The 26,226-nt window shown below is 44.8% G+C and overlaps 1 protein-coding gene across 2 annotated transcripts in view; it reads right to left on the reverse strand.

Moving 5' to 3' along the window:
• The window catches only part of CEP164 (centrosomal protein 164), a 276,967-nt gene extending 251,910 nt beyond the window's left edge, over positions 1 to 25,057 (reverse strand). For both annotated transcript variants that reach the window (XM_073602488.1, XM_073602489.1), the window contains exons 1-2: positions 24,933 to 25,057; positions 6,605 to 6,712 (exon numbers count right to left, since the gene is read on the reverse strand). In XM_073602488.1, the coding sequence (XP_073458589.1) occupies positions 6,605 to 6,689 (85 nt within the window). In that variant the 5' untranslated portion in view covers positions 6,690 to 6,712; positions 24,933 to 25,057. The remainder of the gene's footprint in view (positions 1 to 6,604; positions 6,713 to 24,932) is intronic.
• Positions 25,058 to 26,226: the final 1,169 nt, after the last annotated feature.

A 26,226-nucleotide genomic window follows, 5' to 3' on the forward strand; every position in this document is an offset into this window, starting at 1 on the left:
GCAAAGAGCTCTCCTATCCAGGAGTTACGGCTAGCATCCGCTTTTCTGGGGGAGGCATCGATTGATATCATCCGGCTGGTGGCTCGGGTCACGCTATCTGCAGTTACGGCCAAACGAGCCCTTTGGCTTCGCCCCTGGCTGGCCGATCCAGCCTCTAAGCAGGTCTGGTGCCGAATTCCTTTTGATGGGTCCTCCCTCTTCGGCAACAAATTGGATTCTGCCATAACCCGAGCCACTGGGGGGAAGTCGGGGTTCCTTCCTCAGGATCGCCGTTTGCAAAACCAGAGAAAAATTTTTTCTAAAAAACAATACCAGGAACGAGCCAGGGAGGCCCGTAACTACAGGCCGGGCCGTGAATTCTCCAGGACATGGAAGTCAAGGCAGTCATCCTTCAAAAAAGCTGCTAAGAGCAGTTCGACAGGGGAAAGAGAGCCGACCAAGTCTTTTTGAGATTGGGCCCGCTCAGACAGGCCAAGTGGGAGCTCGTCTCCTGCGTTTTCGGCACGTCTGGGCGGCCTCAATCCAGGACTTCTGGACCGTCAGGACGGTCTCTGCAGGTCATACCTGGACTTTCAGCGGATCTCCCAGACTCAGGTGTGTTCCCACCTCCCATCCGGCCTCAGAAAAAAAAAGGGTGATTCTTCTAACCTACGTGAAATCTTTATTGGTTCAAGGCGCTGCCGTTCCCGTCTCAGACGAACAAAGAGGTATGGGAATTTACTCTCCTCTCTTTATGGTCCAAAAGAAAAACGGATCTTGGAGACCTGTCATAGACCTTACCCATCTGAATCGGTTCATCAAAAAAGAAAGGTTCAAGATGGAGACACTGTCAACAATCCAGCAGTCGGTCCAATCAGGAGATTGGATGATCTCTATAGATCTAAAGGACGCGTATTTTCATGTCCCGGTGGCAGAAGATTTTCAGCAATTCCTTCGCTTCTCCCTGGGCAAATTGCATCTACAATTCACATGCCTACCATTCGGGCTATCAACATCTCCCCGTGTCTTTTCGAAGGTATTGTTAGCAGTGGTGGCCCTCTTGAGGACCAAGGGGATCCGTCTCCATCATTACCTGGACGATCTTCTACTACTAGCCCAAAACAGAGATCGATTATTAATGCACAAGAGTCAGGTTATGTCCACCCTCCAGGAATTCGGTTGGATCCTGAACCTAGAGAAGAGTCAGTTAATACCATCTCAAACTCTCGTATTCCTAGGAGCCCTTTTCGATACAGTGAAAGGCACCATCTCGCTCCCCGAGGAGAAAGTTTCAATAATTCGGGACAGAATTTGTCCGGCCATTTCATCCTCCCATCTCCAGGCTCTCCAGTGTCTGAGGATCATCGGCACTATGGTGGCTACGATTCCAATGGTGAAGTGGGCTCAATGGAGGATGAGACCCTTCCAAAAAGGGTTTCTTCACCAGTGGTCAGGCAGCAAGACTCAGCTCATTCGTGTCACCTCTTCAATGAGGAGCTCCCTGCCCTGGTGGCTCCAGTGGGAAAATCTTTACATTTGTCATTCCATTCTTCCCATCTCGTGGATAACAGTAACAACGGATGCCAGCAACAAGGGCTGGGGCGCCCACTGTCTGACAGAAGTGGCACAGGGTACTTGGGATTTTCCCTCCAGAAGAACGGTGTCGAACATTCTGGAATTGAGGGCAGCATTCAAGGCGCTACTAGCTTTTCGTCACCTGCTTTCCGGAACCTCGGTCCGTCTCAGGTTAGACAATACGACAGCTGTGGCGTACATAAGGAGACAAGGAGGTACTCGGAGTCTGTCCTTACTTCAGGAGGTAGAGCCAATTATGACTTGGGCTCAGAAGAACCTGGTCAATTTAACAGCAACATACGTACCAGGGATGCAGAATGTTCAGGCAGACTTCCTGTCTCGAGTTCGTTTAGACAACAACGAATGGTCCCTCAGCGAGGAAGTATTCAGTTGGATTCTGACCTTAGGAATCTCTCCAGAAATCGACTTATTCGCCTCCCCTTGCAACAAGAAACTGGCGAGATATTATTTGAGGTTCCGGGATCCTCAGGCTTATGGGGTGGACGCCCTGACGGAGCGATGGTGGTTTAGCAGAGCTTATGCCTTTCCTCCAACCCCCATCATTCTTCAGTTCCTGCGGAGACTCAAGTCAGAAGCAGTAGAAGTGGTAGCCATAATACCTTACTGGCCCAACAGACCCTGGTTCCCCCTGCTAATGCTTCTCAGTGTCAAGGATCTGATTCCCTTACTCCTCAGACCCGACCTTCTATCCCAAGGCTCGAAACTACATCCTTGCCCAGCTCATCTGCACCTGAGGGTCTGGTTTTTGAGAGGGGAAGGTTAGAAGCTCTTGGATGTCCCAAACTGGTTATCCCTACTCTTATGAGTGCGAGGAGAAGAAGTACCAATCAAGTATATGAAAGAATCTGGGCTAGATTTACAAACTACATGTCCTCAGGGTCCAACTCTGACTGTAATCCGACAGTTCAGGATGTCTTAAGTTTCTTACAATCTGGACTAGATGTTCCTTTATCTGTGAGCGCTCTCCGCGTGCAAGTCTCCGCAATTTCAGCCTTTTCTGGAATATCATGGGCTAAACATCCCTTGGTTCAACAATTCTTCAAGGGAGCAGTTAGGCTCAGACCTCAGAGGAAACCTAGATTCCCTAAATGGGATCTACCACTAGTCCTTGACTTCTTCTCTCAGCTGGACAAGTCTCTTTCGGTTAGAGATCTCACCCTCAAGACTTCCTTTTTGATAGCCATTTCCTCGGCAAAAAGAGTCTCTGAAATCCAGTCTCTAGGATCAAAGGAGCCCTTTCTCACTTTTTTCCCAGATAGAATGGTCCTTATTCCGATGCTAGGATCAAATCCCAAGGTCACTTCAGTCTTCCACGAAAATCGGGATATCACACTCCCTAATTCTGCTGGAAGTCTGGAGACACATCCCCTCGACATGGGAGTCATTTTGAAGCAATACTTGGAGGCTACAGCTTCCTTTCGACAAACGGACTACCTCTTTGTCCTGTTTCACGGGAAGAGCAGGGGTCTCAGAGCTTCCGTCAGATCCATCGCAGCGTGGATTGCTCAGGCTATCCAATGGGCTTACAGAGAGAAGGGCTTGGCTCCTCCTGTGGCGGTTACAGCGCATTCCACAAGAAGTCTTTCTACTTCCTGGGCGGCTTCACGTCATGTGGCACCTGAAGTTATCTGCAAGGCAGCCTCCTGGTCAACGATTCATACTTTTATGTCTCATTATTGCGTTGAACCAGCGACTTTATCTTCTGTTGATTTTGGCTTAAAAGTGCTGTCAGTGGACGGTGTTAAAAAAATCTTTTTGTTCAGCATTTATGCCCACCCGGGTGTGTATGGCGAGTTATTTCCGTTGCTGCCATGGAGTCTGTCAGGAAAACGGAAAATTCCTATAAAAATACTTACCGTAATTTTCCTTTCCTGATGGACTCCATGGCAGCAGGAGTTCCCTCTCAAATGGCTGGAGTAGGCTAGTCATCGAACACGGCCATGGGCAGGGAGCAAAGATTTATGGGAGTAGTGTCCTATAGGGTAGTGGAGGCGGGACTTAACCCACACGTTGCTGCCATGGAGTCCATCAGGAAAGGAAAATTACGGTAAGTATTTTTATAGGAATTTTCCGTTATTCACCAAATATTTACTGCAGCTTATATATTCAACAGCAGTAAATAAATAACAGTAGTTATAACGTTTTCTCATTCAACGAAAAAATACTGTGAAAATGCGCTACTGCAATTGACTGAGATGTAAGCTATCAGAATTTAGTTTAAAACAGTATTAAACACAAAACCAAAAATGTAATACATTGCAGCTTACCAATCATTACATGTGGCGGCTGCATTAGTTTTCTTTGTTTAGGCTTTTTACATCTGTTTTCACCTGGTGATCTGACCAATATCATACCTCCTGTATTAGAGTGCCCCCATTCTGGACAAAGGAGCACAGGGACACCTTTGGAGAGCTGCATTGTCAATCTGGGGAGGGCAGTGTGAGATGTACTAGCAGATTTAAATACACTGACAAATTTAAGCCAAACTCCAGCTAACACTTTATAATCAGTTACAGCAACAGGTTGCTTGTTTCCTATTGGGATAAAGTTTTAGATAAATAAATAAAAGCTGATCACTGTAATCACCCCTGTCAGTGGTAAAGGGTAAATGGCCTCAACCCTGTAATTGATACAATCTGCAAGAGAGTTTGTTCTTTTGAAAAACAACAGACTTACTGGCTGGATCACCAGGTGAAAATAAGGAAAGAAAGCCTAAAAAAGAAAACTAACACAGCCATCACATCTAATGTCCTGTACACACGGTCGGATTTTCCGCCGGAAAATGTGTGATAGGACCTTGTTGTCGGAAATTCCGACCGTGTGTAGGCTCCATCACACATTTTCCATAGGATCTTCCGACACACAAAGTTTGAGAGCTTGCTATAAAATTTTCCGACAACAAAATCCGTTGTCGGAAATTCCGATCGTGTGTACACAAATCCGACGCACAAAGTGCCACGCATGCTCAGAATAAATTAAGAGACGAAAGCTATTGGCTGCTGCCCCGTTTATAGTCCCGACGTACGTGTTTTACGTCACCGCGTTCAGATCTCTATTCATGGTGGATAAGTGGGAGCCCACCACTGATACGGTCTTTCATTTGGACTACGAAATACAGGGTAAGTGACTCACCCTACATACATACATACATATTTTATATATATATATATATATATATATATATATATATATATATATATACACACACACACACACACACACACACACACACACACATACATATATATTGACAGTACGAGGCCCTGGCACTGAAATTGTATGAAAAAATTACACAGGATTCGCATGAAGGGTTAATGTGAAGTTCCAGACTATTGTTTCTGAACGGAGAAAGCTGTGTTTTGGGGAGGTCAGGGCTCCCAGTTTGGAGACAGAAAGTCTCACCCAGGGGTCAGAGGAGCCCCAGCCAGGAGTCAAGAGACAGAAGGTCTCACCCAGGGGTCAGAGGTGCCCCAGTCAGTAGCCAGGAGGTCTCATTCCAGGAGTCAGGTCTGGCTACCATGGTGTCAGGAGAACCCCTATTCAGAAGCCAGAAGTGGACTGTGCAGCAGAGCAAAGGCTAAGATAGCAAATTAAACCAGAAGAGCTTGGCAACACAGTCAGAGGGACTGCTAAGAAGAGCAGTGTTGCTGCTGACAAGGGATCCAGGTGGCTCGGCATTTTCAGTTGACTTTTGATGTTGATGTGGAAGAACTGTGTGGGCAACTGACGTTTATGTGAATTTTTCATTTGTTCAATTAAAGTGGGCTGCCATGCCCTAAAATTCAGTTTGGACTGACACAACTCACTGTAATTAAAAGCACCTACCACACGAGTTTAACCACTTGCCGCCCGCCATATAGCAGAATGACGGCGGCAAAGTGATTCAATAGCCTGACTGGGCAACATATGACGTCCTCAGGATATTAAGCCGCTGCGCACCCCCCGGGGGCGCGCATCGCGGCGATCATTGTTGCTGTGTGTCAGTCTGACACTCCGCAACTCCGATCTAGGTAAAGAGTCTCTGACGGAGACTCTTTACCACGTGATCAGCCGTGTCCAATCACGGCTGATCACGATGTAAATAGAAAGAGCTGGTGATCGGCTTTTCCTCACTCGCGTCTGACGGACGCGAGTAGAGGAGAGCCAATCGGCTGCTCTCCTGACAGGGGGGGGGGTCTGTGCTGATTGTTTATCAGACCAGCCCCCCCTCGGATCCCACCCAGGACCACAATCATGCCGCCCAGGACCACCAGGATGTCCATCCACACTGGACCACCAAGTATGCCCCCCCTAGACCCCCAGGGAAATATCAATTTGTGCCCAGGCAGCTGCCAATCAGTGCCCACTCACAATGCCTACTACTGCCAGTGCCACCAGGGATGCCTCATCCAGTGCCATGTATCAGTGCCACGTATCAATGCCCATCAGTGCCGCCTATTAGTGCCCAGCAGTGCCGCCTATCAGTGCCACCCATAAGAACCCATCTTTGCAACCTTTCAGTGCCCATCAGTGTCGCCTATCAGTGCCCATCAGTGCCACCCATAAGTGCCCATCAGTGCCGCCTATCAATGCCCATCAGTGCTGCATATCAGTGCCACCCATCAGTGCCGCCTACCAGTGACCTTCAGTGCCCATCGTCAGTGCCTGCTCATGGGTGCCACCTCATCGGTGTCGCCTTATCAGTGCCTGTCAGTGCCCATCAGTGAAAGAGAAAACGTACTTATTTACAAAATTTTATAACAGAAACAAAAGCAAAACTTTTTTTTTTTTTTCAAAATTTTCGGTCTTTTTTTATTTGTTTAGCAACAAATAAAAACCTCAGAGGTGATCAAATACCACCAAAAGAAAGCGCTATTTGTGGGAACAAAATGATAAAAATTTAGTTTGGGTACAGTAATGGATGACCGCGCAATTGTCATTCAAACTGTGACAGCACTGAAAGCTGAAAATTGGTCTGGGCAGGAAGGTGTATAAGTGCCCTGTATTGAAGTGGTTAACCACCCCAATACCACAATACATTATAAGTTACCATGCTCTTGAGGTATGTAGTTTTCATCGTGATCTTCCTCTAGGATCAACTGATCCCCCATTCGGCCAGTAGGCATAGGCAACATTTTGTAGGATGAGAAACCGAAGCCTGAAAAAGAAACAACAAATTTAAGTACAAAGTGTACAAAATAAAGCAGAACATAATCATTCATCGAGACCTTTATTGTATGATCCACTCTGAACCCCCTGGCCTTTTAATCTGCTCATTATTCAATCTTTTTTTGACTTTATGTTAAGCTGGACATACATGGTGCAAATTTGCTGTTTGTATTCAGCTTGGCGTATTAATCAAGATCACAAGAAAATGTAGATGAATTTTATCTTTACCCGGCTCCTCCAACCAAGCAGTCGCTGCTCCCCTCAGCATCTTCCTTTCTCATTGGCTTTCATGCAGTAGCCTCTCTGGTATGAAATGATGCTAGCTGGCCCCCTTTGGAGGGCCCAAAGCTCAAATATGTCTTGGTTGTCTCTAACTTCTCTATCCCCCCCCACTTTCTCCCTTTTCTCCCCCTCCCCTTCTCTTTTTCTCTTTCCTTGTTCCGGGGACTGTCACAGCAGCATTATTCCTGTGAGCAGTATCATAGCTCTGGCTATCGGCCCTCAAGACTCCCCTAAATGTACTCACTTTTATTGCAAAGGTGTGAAATTCTTCAGCAAAAGCATTAAAGCTTTCAAAACTTTTGTGCACCTCAAGACATCTGTAGTCTGCTTAGAAGGGACTGATTTTTCAGGTAACTCCACTCCTACATTTTTTGGTTCTCAGTATCTACAGGTTTATGTGGACAGCGCAACAGTGAAGAAGAGAGTCCTTTACCGGTCAATTTAAAGCTTCTTGTGAACTTAAGGATCACAATCTACTGCTTACGGGCAACCTTCTAGATAGAGGTAACAATAGTTTCATATTATGCCTGGAACACGTCTGTCCCCTTCTTCACACAGTTAGTATATCCTCTTTTGGATCAATATCCATATTTACCCCAATCTCGCAATCCCTTGGGATCCCTTCACGCTTTATTTCAGAGACATTCCTTAGTGGATACTGTGACAGACCTAGCCGGGAGAGAGACTTTTGAAGGGGACTGTATGCTAGCCTCTTGCCGATCGATCGGGGGCCCTTGCATTTGGGGGAACGGTGCTCTTTGTGAGCTGTATGCCTGGGGACCCTTGAGGTGGTATTACTGTGGATTCGGGTCCTGGTCCCCCAGGACACACAGACTCTGGGGACCCTGGATTTGCCATATTGGAATAGTGGCTGATTCATAATGCTGGGACAGATACTGTTAGGAGATGCTGATGTAAATTCCAACACCTGTCTGTCTATTGTCTGCTAAAATGTGTATTGTAAATAAGTCTACTATGGGATCTAAGAGTCATTAGATCCCCATTGTTATTTGTGTTAATTAACTCTGCTATTGTGTGAAGAAGAGTCCATGTTGATTGTGATAATGTTGATTGGATTTTCTGAACTACAAGACAGCCAGTCTGGCCTAACGGTCATGTCGGAGTCATCTAGGCTGTCTAAAGGGATTAGTTAATTAGCTCATGTTAATTAGTTTAATTAGGTTACAGCTGTATTGTTAATATGAGCAGGAGGTCTGCACCTCCACTTTTAGTGTATAAAAGCCTGTATTTTGCAATAAAAGACATCCCTGTTTGAACTTACATACAGCCTGCCTGGTGTTTGTTCTGAGCTATCACAACTGGACTAGAACGGCACAGAGCTGTAGTTCTAGTACCGGAGCATCGAATGACCGAACCATCAGACGTTGCAATCTGATTCAATAGCTGCAGAGGAGTGTCGGGGGAACCGAGCGAGCAAGGGACTCGTTACAGATACGTAGCGAGAATCCAGCCCAGCATGATGTATATATACTTTTTACTTCCATCCTCATCGGCGTTCTCAAGCATTGACCACATATTTCTCCCAATTGCCTCTATCCCTCTAATGTTGGGCTCTAGTGTTGGGCTCTGCCATATACCTGGTCACTTGGACTGATCATTGTACACTGGTCACTACCCTTTCTGCCCAAGATGACAGATTCCATTTGGTCGCTGAATCCCTCCATACTGTCTAACCTAGTACTGCCTTGATACTTTCATAGCTCCAATTTAAAAATACTCCAAGTACCTTTCATATCACTCTATGAGAAGCTCATAATTCAGTTGCCAGCGGCAAGTGTATTAACGTAGCCACACAACTCAAGCATGTTTTCTTACAGGAACTTGAACAAGCCTTTCCCACTTCTTATACTGAATTCCAATCTAACCCAACGAGGGCAAATAGACTGTTATATGAGAAAGTGCAAACAGCACTTACTGTTAGTTGAATTGGCCGAGAAAGACATTTGTCGCTCTCATCACACTTTCTTCGCCAAAGCCAACAAGCCTGAAACATTATTAGCTTTGCAATTACGCAAGCATGATCAGAACCGTAAGTCCATACACTTTGAAACCTTGAACACAAACTATACTAGCAACCCCCTTAAAGTGTTGCAGAAATTGTCACTTATCAACGTTCTATGCATCTTCTGATACTTTTTCGGAACAAGCCGATAAGCTACCCACAGTTACGATCTCACAGAAAGCTCATCTTGACTGCCCCATTAATGTGTACAAGTAGTAATATGGGCAATTAAGTCTGTTAATGCTAATAAGGGTCCTGGCCCCGATGGGCTGCCGTCAGCCTATTGCAAGAAATTTGCGGAATGCCTGGCCTCCCTTCTTGCTAAAGCCTTTATTTCACTTCTTGATGGCTATTCCTTTAGGCCCGAAAAACACTGGGGGTGACAATTACCATTCTTCCAAGACCAATCATACTATCTGGTCCAACCATTGCCCAATCTCCCTACTCAATCATGACGTTAAACTATTTGCAAAAGTACTTTATCTTCGATTGAACGCAATCATAGGCTCTTTGATCCACAAGGATCAAGTGGGCTTTATACCAAAATGGCAAGCACAGGATAATACACATAGAATTAGGTCATTACTCCACAATTTGCATTCACGCTATATTCCTGCCTACCTCGTCACTGGATATATGCAAAGCATTGGACTCTCATGGTCATATATACAATATATGTTGTCCCGCTGGGGCTCCGGCCAAACTTTTTGCAATGGACTTTCACAATACAGTATATGAGAACCCCAGGGCTCATCTCCAATGTGGGTTTCCAGTCATCGGTTTTTGCAATAGTGAGAGAGACGAAACAAGGATGTCCCCTCTCCTCCCTCCTATTCACGTTGGAAATTGAACCTCTTGCACATCTAATACGTAATGACCTGAACAGTCGGGGATTGACGTTGAGGGAATCAACCATAAACTCTGCATGTTTGCTGATGACTTGATACATTGCCACTTATCTCTACCCCAAAGCTTTCTTTTCTTTGCTCAGAACTCAAGCCTAGAAGTTAATCGCAGGAAATCCAAGGCCCTGAATGTCACATTAATGGTGGACGATTGTAACACCTTGCAGGTGCCCTTCCCATTTCACTGAACCTCCCATTCCCTTAAATATTTAGGAATGAAGTAATGAACCTCACAAGCCACCCTGATCCACTATATAAAGCAAATTACCCCTCCCCCCCCCAATGTTGGCTCACTTATCTAACTTATTGTCTCAATAGTCAACTCTTCCAATACCCTGGTTAGGTAGAATACTCACAGTTAAGATGACCCGGCTTCCAAAAATCCTTTATTTATTTTGGCTTTTGCTTATATCAGTCCAGTCATATTACCATATTTTGCTCCATTCTGCAGCGTAAGGGAACCCACTTCATTGGGGGAGCCTCCTGACCAGCACATGCCACAGTCCACAATATTGCAGTCTAAACAGACTGGGGGGACTAGGCATTCTGCATTATACTAAATATTAATCAGGCAGCGCAGCTGCCCCCCCCCCCCCAAATATTACTCTACCCAAGAAACCCCCCTTTGGGGTGGTCTTGAGGCCTTGGACACAGAGACACACTGTACAGACAATTAACTCTGGCTAACTCCACATGATAGAGGTCCCTCTTTCAATCCCCTCTCTCGCCATTCCTTACGTTCATACACATGTATGAACGATTATGTTCGTCAGACCCCATGCAAAGGGAGTGTTTTCTAAATTCTACACAACCTTACTATCTACCCCACTGCCTGCTAATCCGAGCTATGTAGTTAAATGGACATAAACAAGGCCAAGGATAAATCCAAGGAAAAAACCAAGCTTAACTTACCGACCAGCCCGCAGACAACCAAGTAAACCTGTCTAACAGTCTGCACACATTTGCAAATGCATGCTTAACCGGTTCCCAACCAGCGCACGCCGATGTACGTCGGCAGAATGGCACGGCTGGGCAAATGGGCGTACCCATACGTCCCTTTAAATCTGCCGCCATGCCGTTGCGTGCGCGCGCCGGCCGGGACCTCCGAGAGTCGGTTTGCGGGTCCCGCAGACCCGATCGCCACGGGGATACCCGCGATCGTCTCACGGAGAGGAAGAATGGGGAGATGCTAATGTAAACAAGCATCTCCCCATTCTGCCTAGTGACAGTGTCACTGATCTCTGCTCCCTGTGATCGGGAGCAGATATCAGTGACGTGTCACACATAGCCACGACCCCCCACAGTTAGAATCACTCCCCGGGACATACTTAACCTTTACACTGCCCCCTAGTGGTTAACCCCTTCACTGCCAGTGTCATTTACACAGGAATCAGTGCATTTGTATAATATATAGAAAACACAAAGCGCTGTGATAAAAAAGATAAAAGCTCCAAAATTCAAAATAATTAAATATATAAATGGATCAATATAGTGAGGCTGCTATCAAAAAAGAAGTGTTCAGAATCACTAAAAAATAAATAGTAAAGACATGTGTTTGAAGCGCTTCACTGTGTGGTAAGATGAATGAATACATGTTTAAATATTTAAATGATAAATCCCACATAGACAATTCATTGAATAAATAAAAATAGTGTGCAAAAAGTGCAATAAAAACGTGACGTTATGTGCACAAATAAAAATGAAACCAAAATCTGATACAAAAAATCTAATAAAGACATATGCCACTCTAATGATAATAAACGTAGAGAATAAAATCAGACAGCCAAGTTCAAACAGGGAATAAAACTAGTCCCAGTATCCAAAGTTCTGAAATAGTTCTACAATTGCTTAATTGATGTTTAATTTGTCACTCTTGAACGACAATAACCTTTAGCTCCAACCGCATCAGATGTAGTAATCACCATCAGACATCTTTGAAAAAGTCATGTGACCGTGACGCAACGCGTGGGAGGAGCCTAGGACGCATTGGGCAGACTGTCAGTATCTATCTGTGTACTGCAAACCACTCTGCTCTCGTCCGTGGCGGCTGACTGCTTTAATGTATCTGCATATGCCTTCATACTATTGGGCGCACATGAGTGGATCTCATTACATGTTTTTTAGTGTACCTTGTATAAGGAGCATTGCGCAATGATATTTCCTTTCCTTTTTTATTTGCCTTACATATGATGTCTGATGGTGATTACTACATCTGATGCGGTTGGAGCTAAAGGTTATTGTAGTTCAAGAGTGACAAATTAAACTCCAATTAAGCAATTGTAGAACTATTTCAGAACTTTGGATACTGGGACTAGTTTTATTCCCTGTTTGAACTTGGCTGTCTGATTTTATTCTCTACGTTTATTATCATTAGAGTGGCATATGTCTTTATTAGATTTTTTTGTATCAGATTTTGGTTTCATTTTTATTTGTGCACATAACGTCACGTTTTTATTGCACTTTTTGCACACTATTTTTATTTATTCAATGAATTGTCTATGTGGGATTTATCATTTAAATATTTAATCATTTATTCATTCATCTTACCACACAGTGAAGCGCTTCAAACACATGTCTTTACAGTGCATTTGTATAGCACTGATTGCTGTATAAATGACAATGGTCCCAAAAATGTCCGATGTGTCCGCCATAATGTCGCAGTGACGATGAAAATCGCTGATCACCGCCAATACTAGTAAAAAAAAAAAATTATTAATAAAAATGCCATAAAACTATCCCCTATTTTGTAAACGCTATAAATTTTTGCACAAACCAATCGATAAACGCTTATTGCGATTTTTTTTTTTTACCAAAAATATGTAGAAGAATACATATCGGCCTAAACTGAGGAAAAAAAATGTTTTATTATATATTTTTGGGGGATATTTATTATAGCAAAATGTAAAAATAATGCGTCGCTCTTTTTTGTTTATAGCGCAAAAAATAAAAACAGCAGGGGTGATCAAATACCACCAAAAGAAATCTCTATTTGTGGGAAAAAAAGGACGTCAATTTTGTTTGGGAGCCACATTGCACGACCGCGCAATTGTCAGTTAAAGCAACGCAGTGCCGAATCGCAAAAAGTGCTTTGGTCTTTGGCCAGCAAAATGGTCCGGGGCTTAACTGGGGTGTGTAGACGTTTTAGATCCAATATTATATATCTATATCCTTTATGACCTCATACGTTGTACTTTTTTTAACACAGGTAATGTTTATTGAATGAACTGCACATTACACTTGGAAATGCAAGATATATAGCACATATAACAGGATATACAATTCATAATGATATAACCTCAGAAGAATAATTTAGGTAGGAACTCCCCTTATCCATGTTACTATCCAGCCATTGTAGTGTAAGAACCATTTCTAATCCCAACTTATTCTAAAAGCATCATATGAATTGAGGTAGCTTACAAATGTGGGGAGCCCACCCTACCGCGGGATCAACTTTGATCTCAAGGATCGTACTGCAATAAAGAGGGGTGGGGGGTGGGGGTGGGGAAGCAGGAAAGGAAGGGGGAAGAAAGGAGGAGATGGGAGGAAAGTGGCCGGGGGGGGGGGGTAGGGAAGTGTCCCCAGGGGAGGGCAGTTGGGTATTTAACAAACGGAGCCAAGAGAGAAATAGGGGTGAAGGGAGAGAAACTGTGGAGAAAGCAGGAAGAGAGGGGAGAAACATGGGCCCCACATTACACTACAAAATCTGACGCCTCCATGCATCTGGGTCTCTTGTAACGAGGGATAGGACTAATACATCCCCACCAATCAGCTGGTTTCCTTAGGGAGAACAGCAGAGTCCACTTACACTACAAGATGTCTAGCTTCCACCCAGGCTGCCCATATTTTGTCAAACTTGTGGGGGCAGTTCCGGCCCATGTAGGTGGGTTTGTATAGTGGTAGTACCGCATTTACCTGGGCTCGTCACGCCTTTACCGTAGGGGGGGTCTGATAGCTTTCATCTGAACAATATCTCTTTCCTGGCATAGTAGGCTGTATAAAACACAAACATTTTTGTATGCTTAGTAGTTGCCAGATTGTCTGTAATGCCCAGGAGGAACACAAGTGGATACACATCCAGATGCAGTCCCGCCACTCCATTTATATCAGCCACTACATCGCGCCAGTAGGTCTGGAGGACTGGGCACGACCAGACCACATGAAAGAAAGTCCCCACTGACTGTCTGCATTTAGGACAAGTGTCATCCAATCCTGGGTAAATAATGGACAGTCTATGTGGGGTGTAGTACACCCTATTAAGAAACTTCAACTGCACAAACCTGTCTCTTGCTGAGATCATAAATGGGATGCATTGCTGCAATCCCTCTGACCAACCCTCCTCAGTCAGAGCCGGGATATCCAGCTGCCATTTAGTGAATAGTGGGAGCATTTTGGAGGTATCTTTACATGGAAGTCTTAGATATATGGAAGACAGCGTACGGTCTATGTTAGTAGCCATCAGCAGGGATTCGACTGAGTGGACAGCTAGGTCTATCCCATTTGGGAACTGTGCTCGGGCAGCGTGCCTAAGTTGTAAAAACCTGAAAAACATCCATGAGGGGAGTTTATATTTGTTTTTCAATTCTGCAAACGAGAGGAGTTGACCTTCCTTAAAAATATAGCTCAGTGTCCGGACTTCGTACCTGGCCCAAACCTGAGGATCTGGAACAGACTGGAAGTGCGGCATTGTTGGGTTACCCCACAACGGGGTATAGGGAGAGACGGTATTCCGATCATTGAGATATAAAGATACTTGTTGCCATACCTTCACCGTCGTTTTCATAGGTGTTGTGACCTGGGGGCTGTATCTCGGACCTCTGTACACTAAATTACTGAGTTCAGAGTATGAGCCCAGAATTGCTGCTTCTAGATTGACCGCTGGGTTAGTGATGTCCTGAGCGAACCACCAGCGCACAGAGACCAGCACCGCTGCCCAATAGTATTTCTTAAAATTTGGTAGGGAAAGGCCTCCTTCTGCAAGTGACAGCTGCAATGTGTGTTTAGCTACTCTGGGTGCTGCCCCTGCCCAGACAAAAGAGGTGATAGCTTGATCTAATTTTACAAAAAATTAGTTTGGGATGGGGACTGGAGTATGACAAAAGGCGTATAAGAATTTAGGAAGGAAGGACATTTTAATTAGGTTCACCCTCCCCACCGGGGTCAGTGGTAGTGTTTTCCACACCGAGCAACGCTGAATAAAAGGATGGGGTATATTATATTATCAACTATTATCAATTATTATCAACTAGATAGCTCTGTAGTTCAGTTTGTATCTGAATGCCTAGATACTTGAATCTCGTTATCCTTTTAAGGGGGAGGGGGAGGCCTGCTGGTGTCGAAGCGTCAGTCAGGGAGAACAGGAGGGATTTTTCCCAGTTCACCCTGACCCCAGAAAACACACCAAATCGGTCAATAATAGAGAGGGCTGTGTTAAGCGACTGTTGGGCATCACGGAGATATAGAAGCATATCATCTGCGTATAAAGAAACTTTTTCGGTTAGGGGAGGAAACGAGATACCCCCCCACTTCCGCTGAGGCTCTGAGAAGCATCGCCAAGGCAAAAAGAGCTGGAGAGAGCGGACAGCCCTGCCTGGTGCCTCGGTGGAGGGGAAATGAGGCCGAAAGGACACCAACTGTACGGACTCTAGCCGTTGGGTCAGAATATAATAGACGCAACCACATTATAAATTTAGTTGCTATCCCAAACTTATGCAAAATAAGCCATAGGTATTCCCACTCCACCGAGTCAAAGGCTTTTTCTGCGTCCAGGGAGGCCACCACATTGGTCCCCCCTTCAGCAGCCGGGCTTGCAAGCACAGTAAACAATCTCCGCAGATTAATATCCGTTCCCTTGCCCAGCATGAAGCCGGTCTGGTCACCATGTATCAGTGACAGGATAACTGTATTGAGCCTGGTTGCCAGAACCTTTGCAAGGATTTTTGCATCCACGTTAAGGAGTGAGATGGGCCTGTACGAGGAGCAAAGGTCAGGGTCCTTGCCAGGCTTAGGAACCACCACAATTACAGCTCTGGACATGGAGGGGGGTGGGGAGGAAGAGTCAAAGGAGGCAGATAGGACCTCAAGTAACCTGACGGCCAGGGTTTCAGCATGTATTTTGTAAAATTCAACTGGGAACCCGTTATCCCCCAGAGTCTTTCCCGATTGAAGGGAGCCAATGGCATTTTGGAGCTCTTTGAGGGTTAGCGGAGCGTCAAGTCTTTTACAGGCCGCCTCCGATAAGGAGGGCAACTCAATGGCCTCCACGTATTCTTGAAGTTCATCTGCAGAGTATCGCACTCTGGACGTATATAAGTCCTCATAGTATGAGGCAAAGCAGTTATTTATGTCTCTGGGATCAGATAACAACTGTCCCGAGGTATCCTTAATATTGGCCACTGTGGTTGTCATTGATTGCTCCCTGGACAACCATGCTAAGAATCGTCCAGGTGCAACTTATGGCAGTCTGGTAATGTTCCCTAGGGTGATATTTAAATGTCTCCCAACTGGATGGGGGTGCCATAGCGGGCGGGTTGCCAGTCCATAATTGTCGCATAGCCACTTCAGCGCCTGGTGCTATACGATCATCTGATACCCAGAACCGAGACAGGCGCCAAAGACAGTCAGTGGGGGCAGGTTTCACGTTCAGCCGGAGCAAGACGGGGGAGTGATCAGATATACCCCTAGGTAAATGAGAGATCTGCTGAACCATAGCAAGAATGGTATTAGTGGCGAACACCAAATCAATAGGCAGGTAAAGGTTCTCAGAAGGGGATTCTTCCAATGCCAGACGTCCGTGAGACCGAACGTGGTAGTCCATCTAGATAAGGGGGACTCCACAGCCGTGTCCGGCGTCAGCCTATCCATATTAGGACAAGGAGGCATATTGAAGTCCCCCGCCAAGAGCACATTATCAGTGAGAAACCCCCCTCCCCACCCCCCGAAAACACACAAATCTAGAATAAGGTGAGTGAGTTTAATAAAACTCTGCATCTCTTGATCCAAGAGCCAGAGAGCAGTTACGAAGATAAACAGCAACTAGAACTTGCAGCAGCCTGGTCAGCAGCTCCCCCATCAATAAATCTTGGAGGGGTCACCACCCCCAACGCAACCCCAGGAAGCAAGTGGGACTGCCAGGTGTCAAAATCGAGGGCAGTCAATAGAACTCCAGGACAAAAATGCAGAGGTTCGCCACCCATTTGTGGGCCGCTTGTCATTTAGAGTGCCCATCAGACATCAGGCCACTTAGGGGAGAATAACCGGGTGGAGGTCCCGGATCGTGACATTAAGCACAGACCTCATTCTGGGAAAACTTTGCCTCCAGGCCAGAATAATAGTCCAAAGGAACAATAGATGATAACATCTGGTCAGCGGGGGGTGCCCTGAGATTAAACCACAGGGCCAGACAGTGATGTAGACTCAAGGAGCAGTTAGCAGGTATCGGGATGGCATCATCCCTGGTGACGGGGCAGAGAGTTCAACCACTGCGAGACCTCATTAGGGGAAGTAAAGAATCGGACACTCTCGCTGTCTTGAACACGGAGCCGGCAGGAAATAACATACTGTACTGCATTCCCTTGACTCTGAGGGCTTGTTTCACCGCGTCAAATGACTTGCGCTGCTTCTGGGTATCCACCGAGAAGTCTGGAAAGAACATCAAGCGGGCCGCCTCATATCCGATGTCTGCCATCTCGCTAGCTTCACGTAGTATCAAGTCACGGTCACTAAAGTTGAGCAACCGAAATATAAAAGTGCGGGGCGGATCCCCGGGGGGGGCTGGGGCCGGTGGCATCCTGTGGGCCCTCTCAACAGCAAAATATGGCGAGAAAGCCGCCTGTGGGAATAGTGAACGGAGCAGTCGCTCCATGTAGGCGGACGTGTCAGAGCCCTCTGACCGTTCAGGCAGTCCAATGATCCTCAAATTATTGCGTCGATTTCAGTTTTCAGAGTCCTCGGCTCTCGGCTCTCGCCTCCAGGTGTTTCACCCTCACTTGCAAGGTATGCAGGGAATCCGAGTGATCTCTGACCGTATCCTCTGTATCCCCCACCCGGCGCTCCACCTCAGTAACCGGCTGCCTCACCTTCTCAAAGTCTTGCCTGATGAGGCCGATTTCCAATTGCACAGTGTCTATCTTTGTGGTGAGGGTAGACAGGGAGGACTGACAGCCCGTGATGGCTGAACATTACCAGGGCCTCCCCTTTATGGATCTTGGGCTTTCCAGTGTCTGTTCGTATGGTTACTTTTACCTTTGGATATATGACGCACACCTGCCCCTGCCATAGCAATACTTAAAAATTTATACAATAGCAGTTTGCTATAATTATTCCATACCCTTGGAAATTTTCCGGCTGCTACGAATTTGTACTTGAGGCTTACTCTTTTGAAGATAGTGAGATTCGCTATTGTCTTTCTTTTGTTACATTTTGAACCTTGATCGTGTCCTGAAGAAGCCTCACAGCGAAACGCGTAGACGCACAAGGGCTCAGTGTACAAATTGTATCATTTGTTTATGGTTTTATCCTCTTTGAACACTGTCTATATATGATGACCTTTTTCAATAATTATTATGAATAGTATTTTTGTTACTTCTCCATTGTTTCCATGCCTATAAAGTCAGACTTTTGGTTACTAGTTTTAGTACCTTCTCCTCCCTGTATTTACAGATGTGGCAATTGAGTGCTTCCCCTTTTCAACATATGAATATGCTTTGATCTAAATCATTTCATTGTAGCTTAGAGTTTTTGTCCTGTTGTGAACTGAACATCCGCCCCAGTCTCAATTCTTTTGCAGACTTTAAACTTCCTTGTATTTGGCTCCATCTATCTTCCCATCAACTCTAACCAGCTTCCCTGTCTCTGCTGAAGAAAAGCATCCCCACAACATGATGGTGCCACCACCATGTTTGACGGTGGGGATGGTGTATTCATGGTAATGTGCAGTGTTAGTTTTCCGCCAAACATAACGTTTTGCTTTTAGGCCATAAAGTTAAATTTTGGTCTCATCTGACCAGAGCACCTTCTTCCACGTTTGCTGTGTTCCCCCACATGGCTTCTCGCAATCAAGACTTCTTATGGCTTTCTTTCAATAATGGCTTTCTTCTTGTCACCAGGACCATCTTTAAGGCAGGGCAAAAGGGGAAGTTGCCCCGGGCCCCATCATTGTTGTGGGGCCCAAAGCAGCTGATTCATAGTTGCCAACTATCCCAGTTTAAATTCTGCCCTATTGCCATGTACAGATGAATCACCTGCGTATCCTATGTTTATATGTAAATAACCTGAATTGATATGTATATAGATAGGCATTCATATGTACTGTATATCATGCCCTCCTGAGGTCTTATCCACCATCACTTCTGCTGAATGCTGCCCACTGGGGAGGTAAAGGGGTATGCTTGAAAGTGCTGCCTACATCTGTCGTCATTAAGACTAACATCAGCCTGTTCTGCAAAAGGAAAGCAAATTGAAGGTGGAACCGTTTTTCAAAATAACATGGTGCCACAGCACTGTGAAATTTGGTGCATGTGAATACGCATCTCAGCAGATGTTTGAGGGGGTCAGTAACAATTAATGGCACTGCTGTGTATCTGCTAAAGGGCAGCACGTTTCTGTGATGTTAAGAAAGTGGTTTTGCATGTGTTCCCTACACACAAAGGTGAACGCAGGCTGAATGCCTCAGTTACAGGTGGTCAGTGTATATCATCTTATTACATTGGGGCTTGGTATACAATGCTTTTATTCACACTAGTGGCCAATGTGAAAGTCCCCCTTACATTGGTGGTCAGTGTAAATCCCTCCTCACATTGGTGGTTACTGTGAATGCTCCTATTACATTGGTGGCCAGTGTAGAAACTACGCTTTATATTGGTAAAAAAAAAAATCTAAACTTGCATTTGTGGTCAGTTTCAAATCATTCCTTACATTGGTGGTCCATGTAGAAGCCCCATCTAAATTGGTGGTCAGTGTAATTCCCCCTTACATTGATGGTCAGTGTAAGTCCCCCCTAACATTGGTGTTCAGTGTAAATCCCCCTTACATTGGTGTTCAGTGTAAATCCCCCTTACATTGGTGGTCAGTACAAATCTCCTTGACAATGGTTATCAGTGTAAATTCCCCCTTACATGGAGGTCATTGTATACAGTATACCCCTACACTAGTTAGTGTAAATGCTCTTATTACATTGGTGTCAGTGTAGAAATCCCTCTTTATATTGGTGGGTGGTGTAAAATCCCCCATTACATTAGTGGTCAGTGCAAATTCCCTCTCACATTGGTGGTCAGTATAGAATCCCTCACTATATACTTGCCAAAGATTTCCAGCTTTGCTCTACATAATTCAGAATTTGCCACAATGCACTGCCCCCTAACTAATCCCATCCCCCACCACTGTCACTGATCCCATCAACCCCCCCAGCATTGCCATTGATCCTAGGAGCCCTAGGAGTTTTTTGTAAATTGATGGGTCCTCTCACCTCCCAGTCCATGGTGTGAAGGTAGCGAGGAGATGATGTGCTGTAACCTTTAGTAACCAATCAGTGAGCAGTAATAATGTACAATAACCTCTAGCAACCAATTGGTGAGTGGTAAGAAATATGTCCAGTAACCTCTAGCAACCAATCAGTGAGCAGTACTGATGCACAGTAATCTCTAGCAACCAATCAACAAGCAGAAGTCATGTGCTGGAACCTATAGCAAATAATCAGTGAGCCATAATGTGTGCTGTGACCTCTAGCAGCCAATAAGTGAGTGGTAATGATACACTGTAAGCTCTGGCAACCAATCGCAATCGCTGCCTGATCTAATTCTGTAAACTGATTTTGAACCTAGCTGCTATTTATTGTATGTCTCAGCGCAGGTGGAGAGCGAAATTGTATAGGCGGGGGGCACAAGAAAATGTATGCCCAGGGTCCAATCAATATTAAAGAAGGCCCTGCTTGTCACTCTTCAATAAAGGCCAGATTTGTGGAGTGCATGACTAATGCCTGGTACACACGATCGGACATTCCTACAACAAAATCCATGGATTTTTTCCGACGGATGTTGGCTCAAACTTGCCTTGCATACACTCGGTCACACAAATCTCGTCAGAAATTCCGAACATCAAGAACGCGGCGATGTACAACACGTACAACAAGCCGAGAAAAATGAAGTTCAATAGCCAGTGCGGCTCTTCTGCTTGATTCCGAGCATGCTTGGAACTTTGTGCTTCAGAATTGTGTACACACGATCGGAATTTACGACAACGGATTTTGTTGTTGGAAAATTTGAGAACCAGCTCTCAAATTTTGTGTGACGGAAATTCCGATGGAAAATGTCCAATGGAGCCTACACACGGTCGGAAAATCCGACCGTGTGTACGGGGCATAATAGTTGTCCTGTGGACAGATACTCCCACCTGAGCTGTGGATCTCTGTAGCTCCTCTAGAGTTACCATGGGCCTCTTGGCTGCTTCTCTGAATAATGCTTTCCTTGCCCGGCCTGTCAGTTTAGGTAGTCGGCCATGTCTTGGTAGGTTTGCAGTTGTGCCATACTCTTCATTTTTGGATGATGGATTGAACAGTGCTCCCTGCTTTAAACTTCTCCACAACTTTATCCCTGACCTGACTGGTGTGTTCCTTGGCGTTTATGATGCTGTTTGTTCACTAAGGTTCTCTAACAAACCTCTGAGGACTTCACAGAACAGCAGCATTTATACTGAGATTAGATTAGACACAGAGACACAGGTGGACTCTGTTTACTAATTAGAGGAATTCTAAAGGCAATTGGTTCCACTAGATTTTAGTTAGGGGTATCAAAGTAAAGGGGGCTGAATACAAATGCACACCACGCTTTTCACATATTTATTTGCAAAAAAAATTTAGAAAACCATTTATCTTCCTTCACTTTACAATTATGTGCCACTTTATGTTGATCTGTCACATAAATCCCAATAATATACATTTACGTTTTTGGTTGTAACATGACAAAATGGGGAAAATTTCAAGAGGTATAAATACTTTTTCAAGGCATTGTAATTCTCAGTATCTGTGCTTATTCTGTATGTATGGGCAGGGCACAGTGGCACTTCCTGTGTCCTGTATGCTGGCTGTAATTCTCAGGATGAGTTTTTGATGTTTGCACTTTTCTAGTATCCTGAAACTGATTCTTGGCATTTGTTCCTATCAGAAAAGTACAGAGCAAAACCTCCAATGTCAGCTGCACAGCCCCATGTTTACAATTCATCTTTAGCCACCTGCATGCGCAGCACTTGGTTCTCATCTTAAAAACTGTTCTCCCATCTCTACATAAGGAGTGCACAGTCACCGTACATAATGCTAAAATAGCAATCACAGAGATGGAAACAGTCCACAGAAAAGCTGGCTCCTCAGGAAATGATGCCTCCTGTCAGCTCATCTCTGCCTCCTGAGCCTCCATTGATTAGAATGTGTGCACTGAGCAGTCCACAGCATTGCCGCTATTCCAGGTGTCATCTACCTTCTCAGTAGGTCCTCCTTATCACCTAAGACTTTGCTCACACTATTGCACTGTGTTAAGTAACACATTACTGCAACGCATGGTAATGCATGTTGGAGCGATACAGAGCTATCGTTACGCAGCACAGCACAACACAAAGAAATGCAATGACATACGTTCACACGCACCGCACTGCCGAAAATGCTGAATGCACCTTTTTCCTGAATATTGGTGCCTTAGGCTTAGACTGTCCTTTAATATAAACAGGCTGCTTCACGCAAAGCATGTCAACAACATGAACTAACACAGTCCAACAGTGTGACCGGGGCCTCCACAGGGAGCACCCCAACACTGTACAATATATACTGACCAGTCTAGACCAGACACCATACAATATATACTGACCAGTCTAGACCAGACACCGTACTGTACAATATATACTGACCAGTCTAGACTTCGACACCAAACATTATATACCAACCAGTATATACCTGTACTGTACAATATATACTGACCCGTCTAGACCAGACACGTACTGTGCATTATATACTGACCCGTCTAGACCAGATACCGTACTGTACAATATATACTGACCAGTCTAGACTATACACCGTAGTGTGCATTATATGCTGACCAGTATATACCCAGACACCGTACATTATATACCAACCAGTCTATACCTGTACTGTACATTATATACTGACTTGTCTATACCTGACACTGTACTGTACATTATATATGGACCAGTCTATACATGTACTGTGCATTATATATGGACCAGTATATACCCTGACACCGTACTGTACATTATATTCCGACCAGTCTGTACCTGTACAACATATACTGACCAGTCTAGACCAGACACCATACTGTGCATTATATACTGATCAGTATATACCCTGACACTGTACATTATATTCCGACCAGTCTGTACTCCAACCCTGAATATTATATACTGACCAGTCTAGACCAGACACTGTACTGTGCATTATATACTGACCAGTCTATACCTGTACTGTGCATTATATACTGACCAGCATATACCCTGACACCGTACTGTACATTATATTCCGACCAGTCTGTACCCCGACCCTGAACATTATATACTGACCAGTCTGTACATTATATACCAACCAGTCTATACCTGTAATGTACATTATATACTGACCAGTCTATACTTGACTGCATACTGTACATTATATACTGACCAGTCTGTACCTGACACTGTACATTATATACTAACCAGTCTATACCTGTACTGTACATTATATACTGACCAGTCTGTAAATTATACACTGACCAGTCTATACCTGTACTGTACATTATTTACTGACCAGTCTATATTTGACTGCATATTGTACATTATATACAGACCATCCTATACCTGTACTGTGCATTATATACTGACCAGTCTATACCTGTACATTATATACTGACCAGTCTATACATTATATACGGACCAGTCTATACCTGACACCATACTGTACATTATATACAGACCAGTCTATACCTGTACATTATATACCGATCAGTCTATACCTGACACCGTACTGTACATTATATACTGACCAGTCTATACCTGTACATTATATACTGACCAGTCTGTACCTGACACCATACTGTACATTAAATACTGACCAGTCTATACCTGACACCATACTGTACATCAAATACTGACCAGTCTATACCTGACACCATACTGTACATTATATACCGACCAGTCTATACCTGTACTGTACATTATATACTGACCAGTCTATACACCGAAACTAGACTGTATATTATATACCAGCCAGTCTATACCCCGACACCATACATTACATACCAACCAGTCTATACCTGTACTGTACATAATATACTGACCAGTCTGTACCCCGACACTGTACTGTACATTATATACTGACCAGTCTATACCCGACACCACACTGTACATTATATACTGCCAAGTCTAGACCAGACACCGTACTGTAAATTATATACTGACCAGTCTATACCCCCGACACCGTACTGTACATTATATACTGACCAGTCTATACCCTACACCGTACATTACATACTGACCAGTCTAAACCTGTACCTTATATACAGATCAGTCTATATCTGTACTGTAAATTATATACAGACCAGTCTATACCTGTACATTATATACCGATCAGTTTATACCTGACACCGTATTGTACATTATATACTGACCAGTCTATACCTGACACTGTACATTATAAACCGACCAGTCTAAACCTGACACCGTACTGTACATTATATACTGACCAGTCTGTACCTGTACTGTACATTATATACTAACCAGTCTATACTTGACTGCATACTGTACATTATATACTGACCAGTCTGTACCTGACACCACACTGTACATTATATACTGACCAGTCTATATCTGTACTGTACATTATATACCTGACACCATACTGTACAGTATATACTGACCAGTCTGTACCTGACAACGTATTGTATGTTATATACTGACCAGTCTATACCTGACACCATACTGTACATTATATAAAGACCAGTCTATACCTGTACTGTACATTATATACTGACCTGTGTGCAGGGCTTGCTGTCCTCACCATCAATTCTGCTTCCAGGAACGCTTCCTCCGTTGCCCCGCAATAGCAACTGTATCTACTTCCGGTCCCGCCCCCTGAGGAATCATTCTGCCCCCTCTCAGATCTGTCATTGGCTGTCCGGCCAGCTCCCACTGGCTCACAAATTGCTCGGCCCATGGAAGGAGGAGTCGGGACGTCACACCGCACTGCCTGTCGGGAAATGTAGTCTGAGTCTCGTGGACTGGTACAGTGTGCACAGTGGGAGGACTGATACATACGGACATAGGAGGGCGCCAGCGGGCTAAAATGTGAGGATTGGCCGGGTGTAGGTGACCTATTCCTGGAATGTGAATCTTCTGATCCAGCGGTCAGCAATGTGTAATTGTGCTCGGAAATCACAGAGAGAGCGGACCGGTGTACGATCAGTCCTCTCCCATCCACCCACATTTCTATCATACAACCTCCCAACTCTTTCATCAGCAATACAAATCATATATATATATATATATATATACCTGTACATATGAACTGAATGCATTGTACAGCACACTGCGAGGACAGGCAGGCTCCTATCACAGGAGGGACCAGCAATGTCTCCTCTGCTAGAAAATACACCTACCTGCCTGCTCACAGAGTTCTGTGACATGTAGAATGAGCACCTACCTGCCTGATCACAGGGTTCTGTGATATGTAGAATGAGCACCTACCTGCCTGATCACAGGGTTCTGTGATATGTAGAATGAGCACCTACCTGCCTGATCACAGAGTTCGGTGACATGTAGAATGAGCACCTACCTGCCTGATCACAGAGTTCTGTGACATGTAGAATGAGCACCTACCTGCCTGATCACAGAGTTCTGTGACATGTAGAATGAGCACCTACCTGCCTGCTCACCGGGTTCTGTGATATGTAGAATGAGCACCTACCTGCCTGCTCACAGAGTTCTGTGATATGTAGAATGAGCACCTACCTGCCTGATCACAGGGTTCTGTGATATGTAGAATGAGCACCTACCTGCCTGATCACAGAGTTCTGTGATATGTAGAATGAGCACCTACCTGCCTGATCACAGAGTTCTGTGATATGTAGAATGAGCACCTACCTGCCTGCTCACAGGGTTCTGTGACATGTAGAATGAGCTGCGCATGCACAGCTCTGCTTAGGTAGCCAGCATGGTCCTGTTGTGCCAGAATGATCCCTGAACATTAGAGAGGAGGAAAGTTTAGTGCCTTTAGTTCCACTTTAATACCCAAACCCAATTTTGCAACTTTGACATTAGTAAAACTGG

This window comes from Aquarana catesbeiana, linkage group LG10 (assembly GCF_042186555.1).
Source record: "Aquarana catesbeiana isolate 2022-GZ linkage group LG10, ASM4218655v1, whole genome shotgun sequence".
NCBI classification, from domain to species: domain Eukaryota; kingdom Metazoa; phylum Chordata; class Amphibia; order Anura; family Ranidae; genus Aquarana; species Aquarana catesbeiana.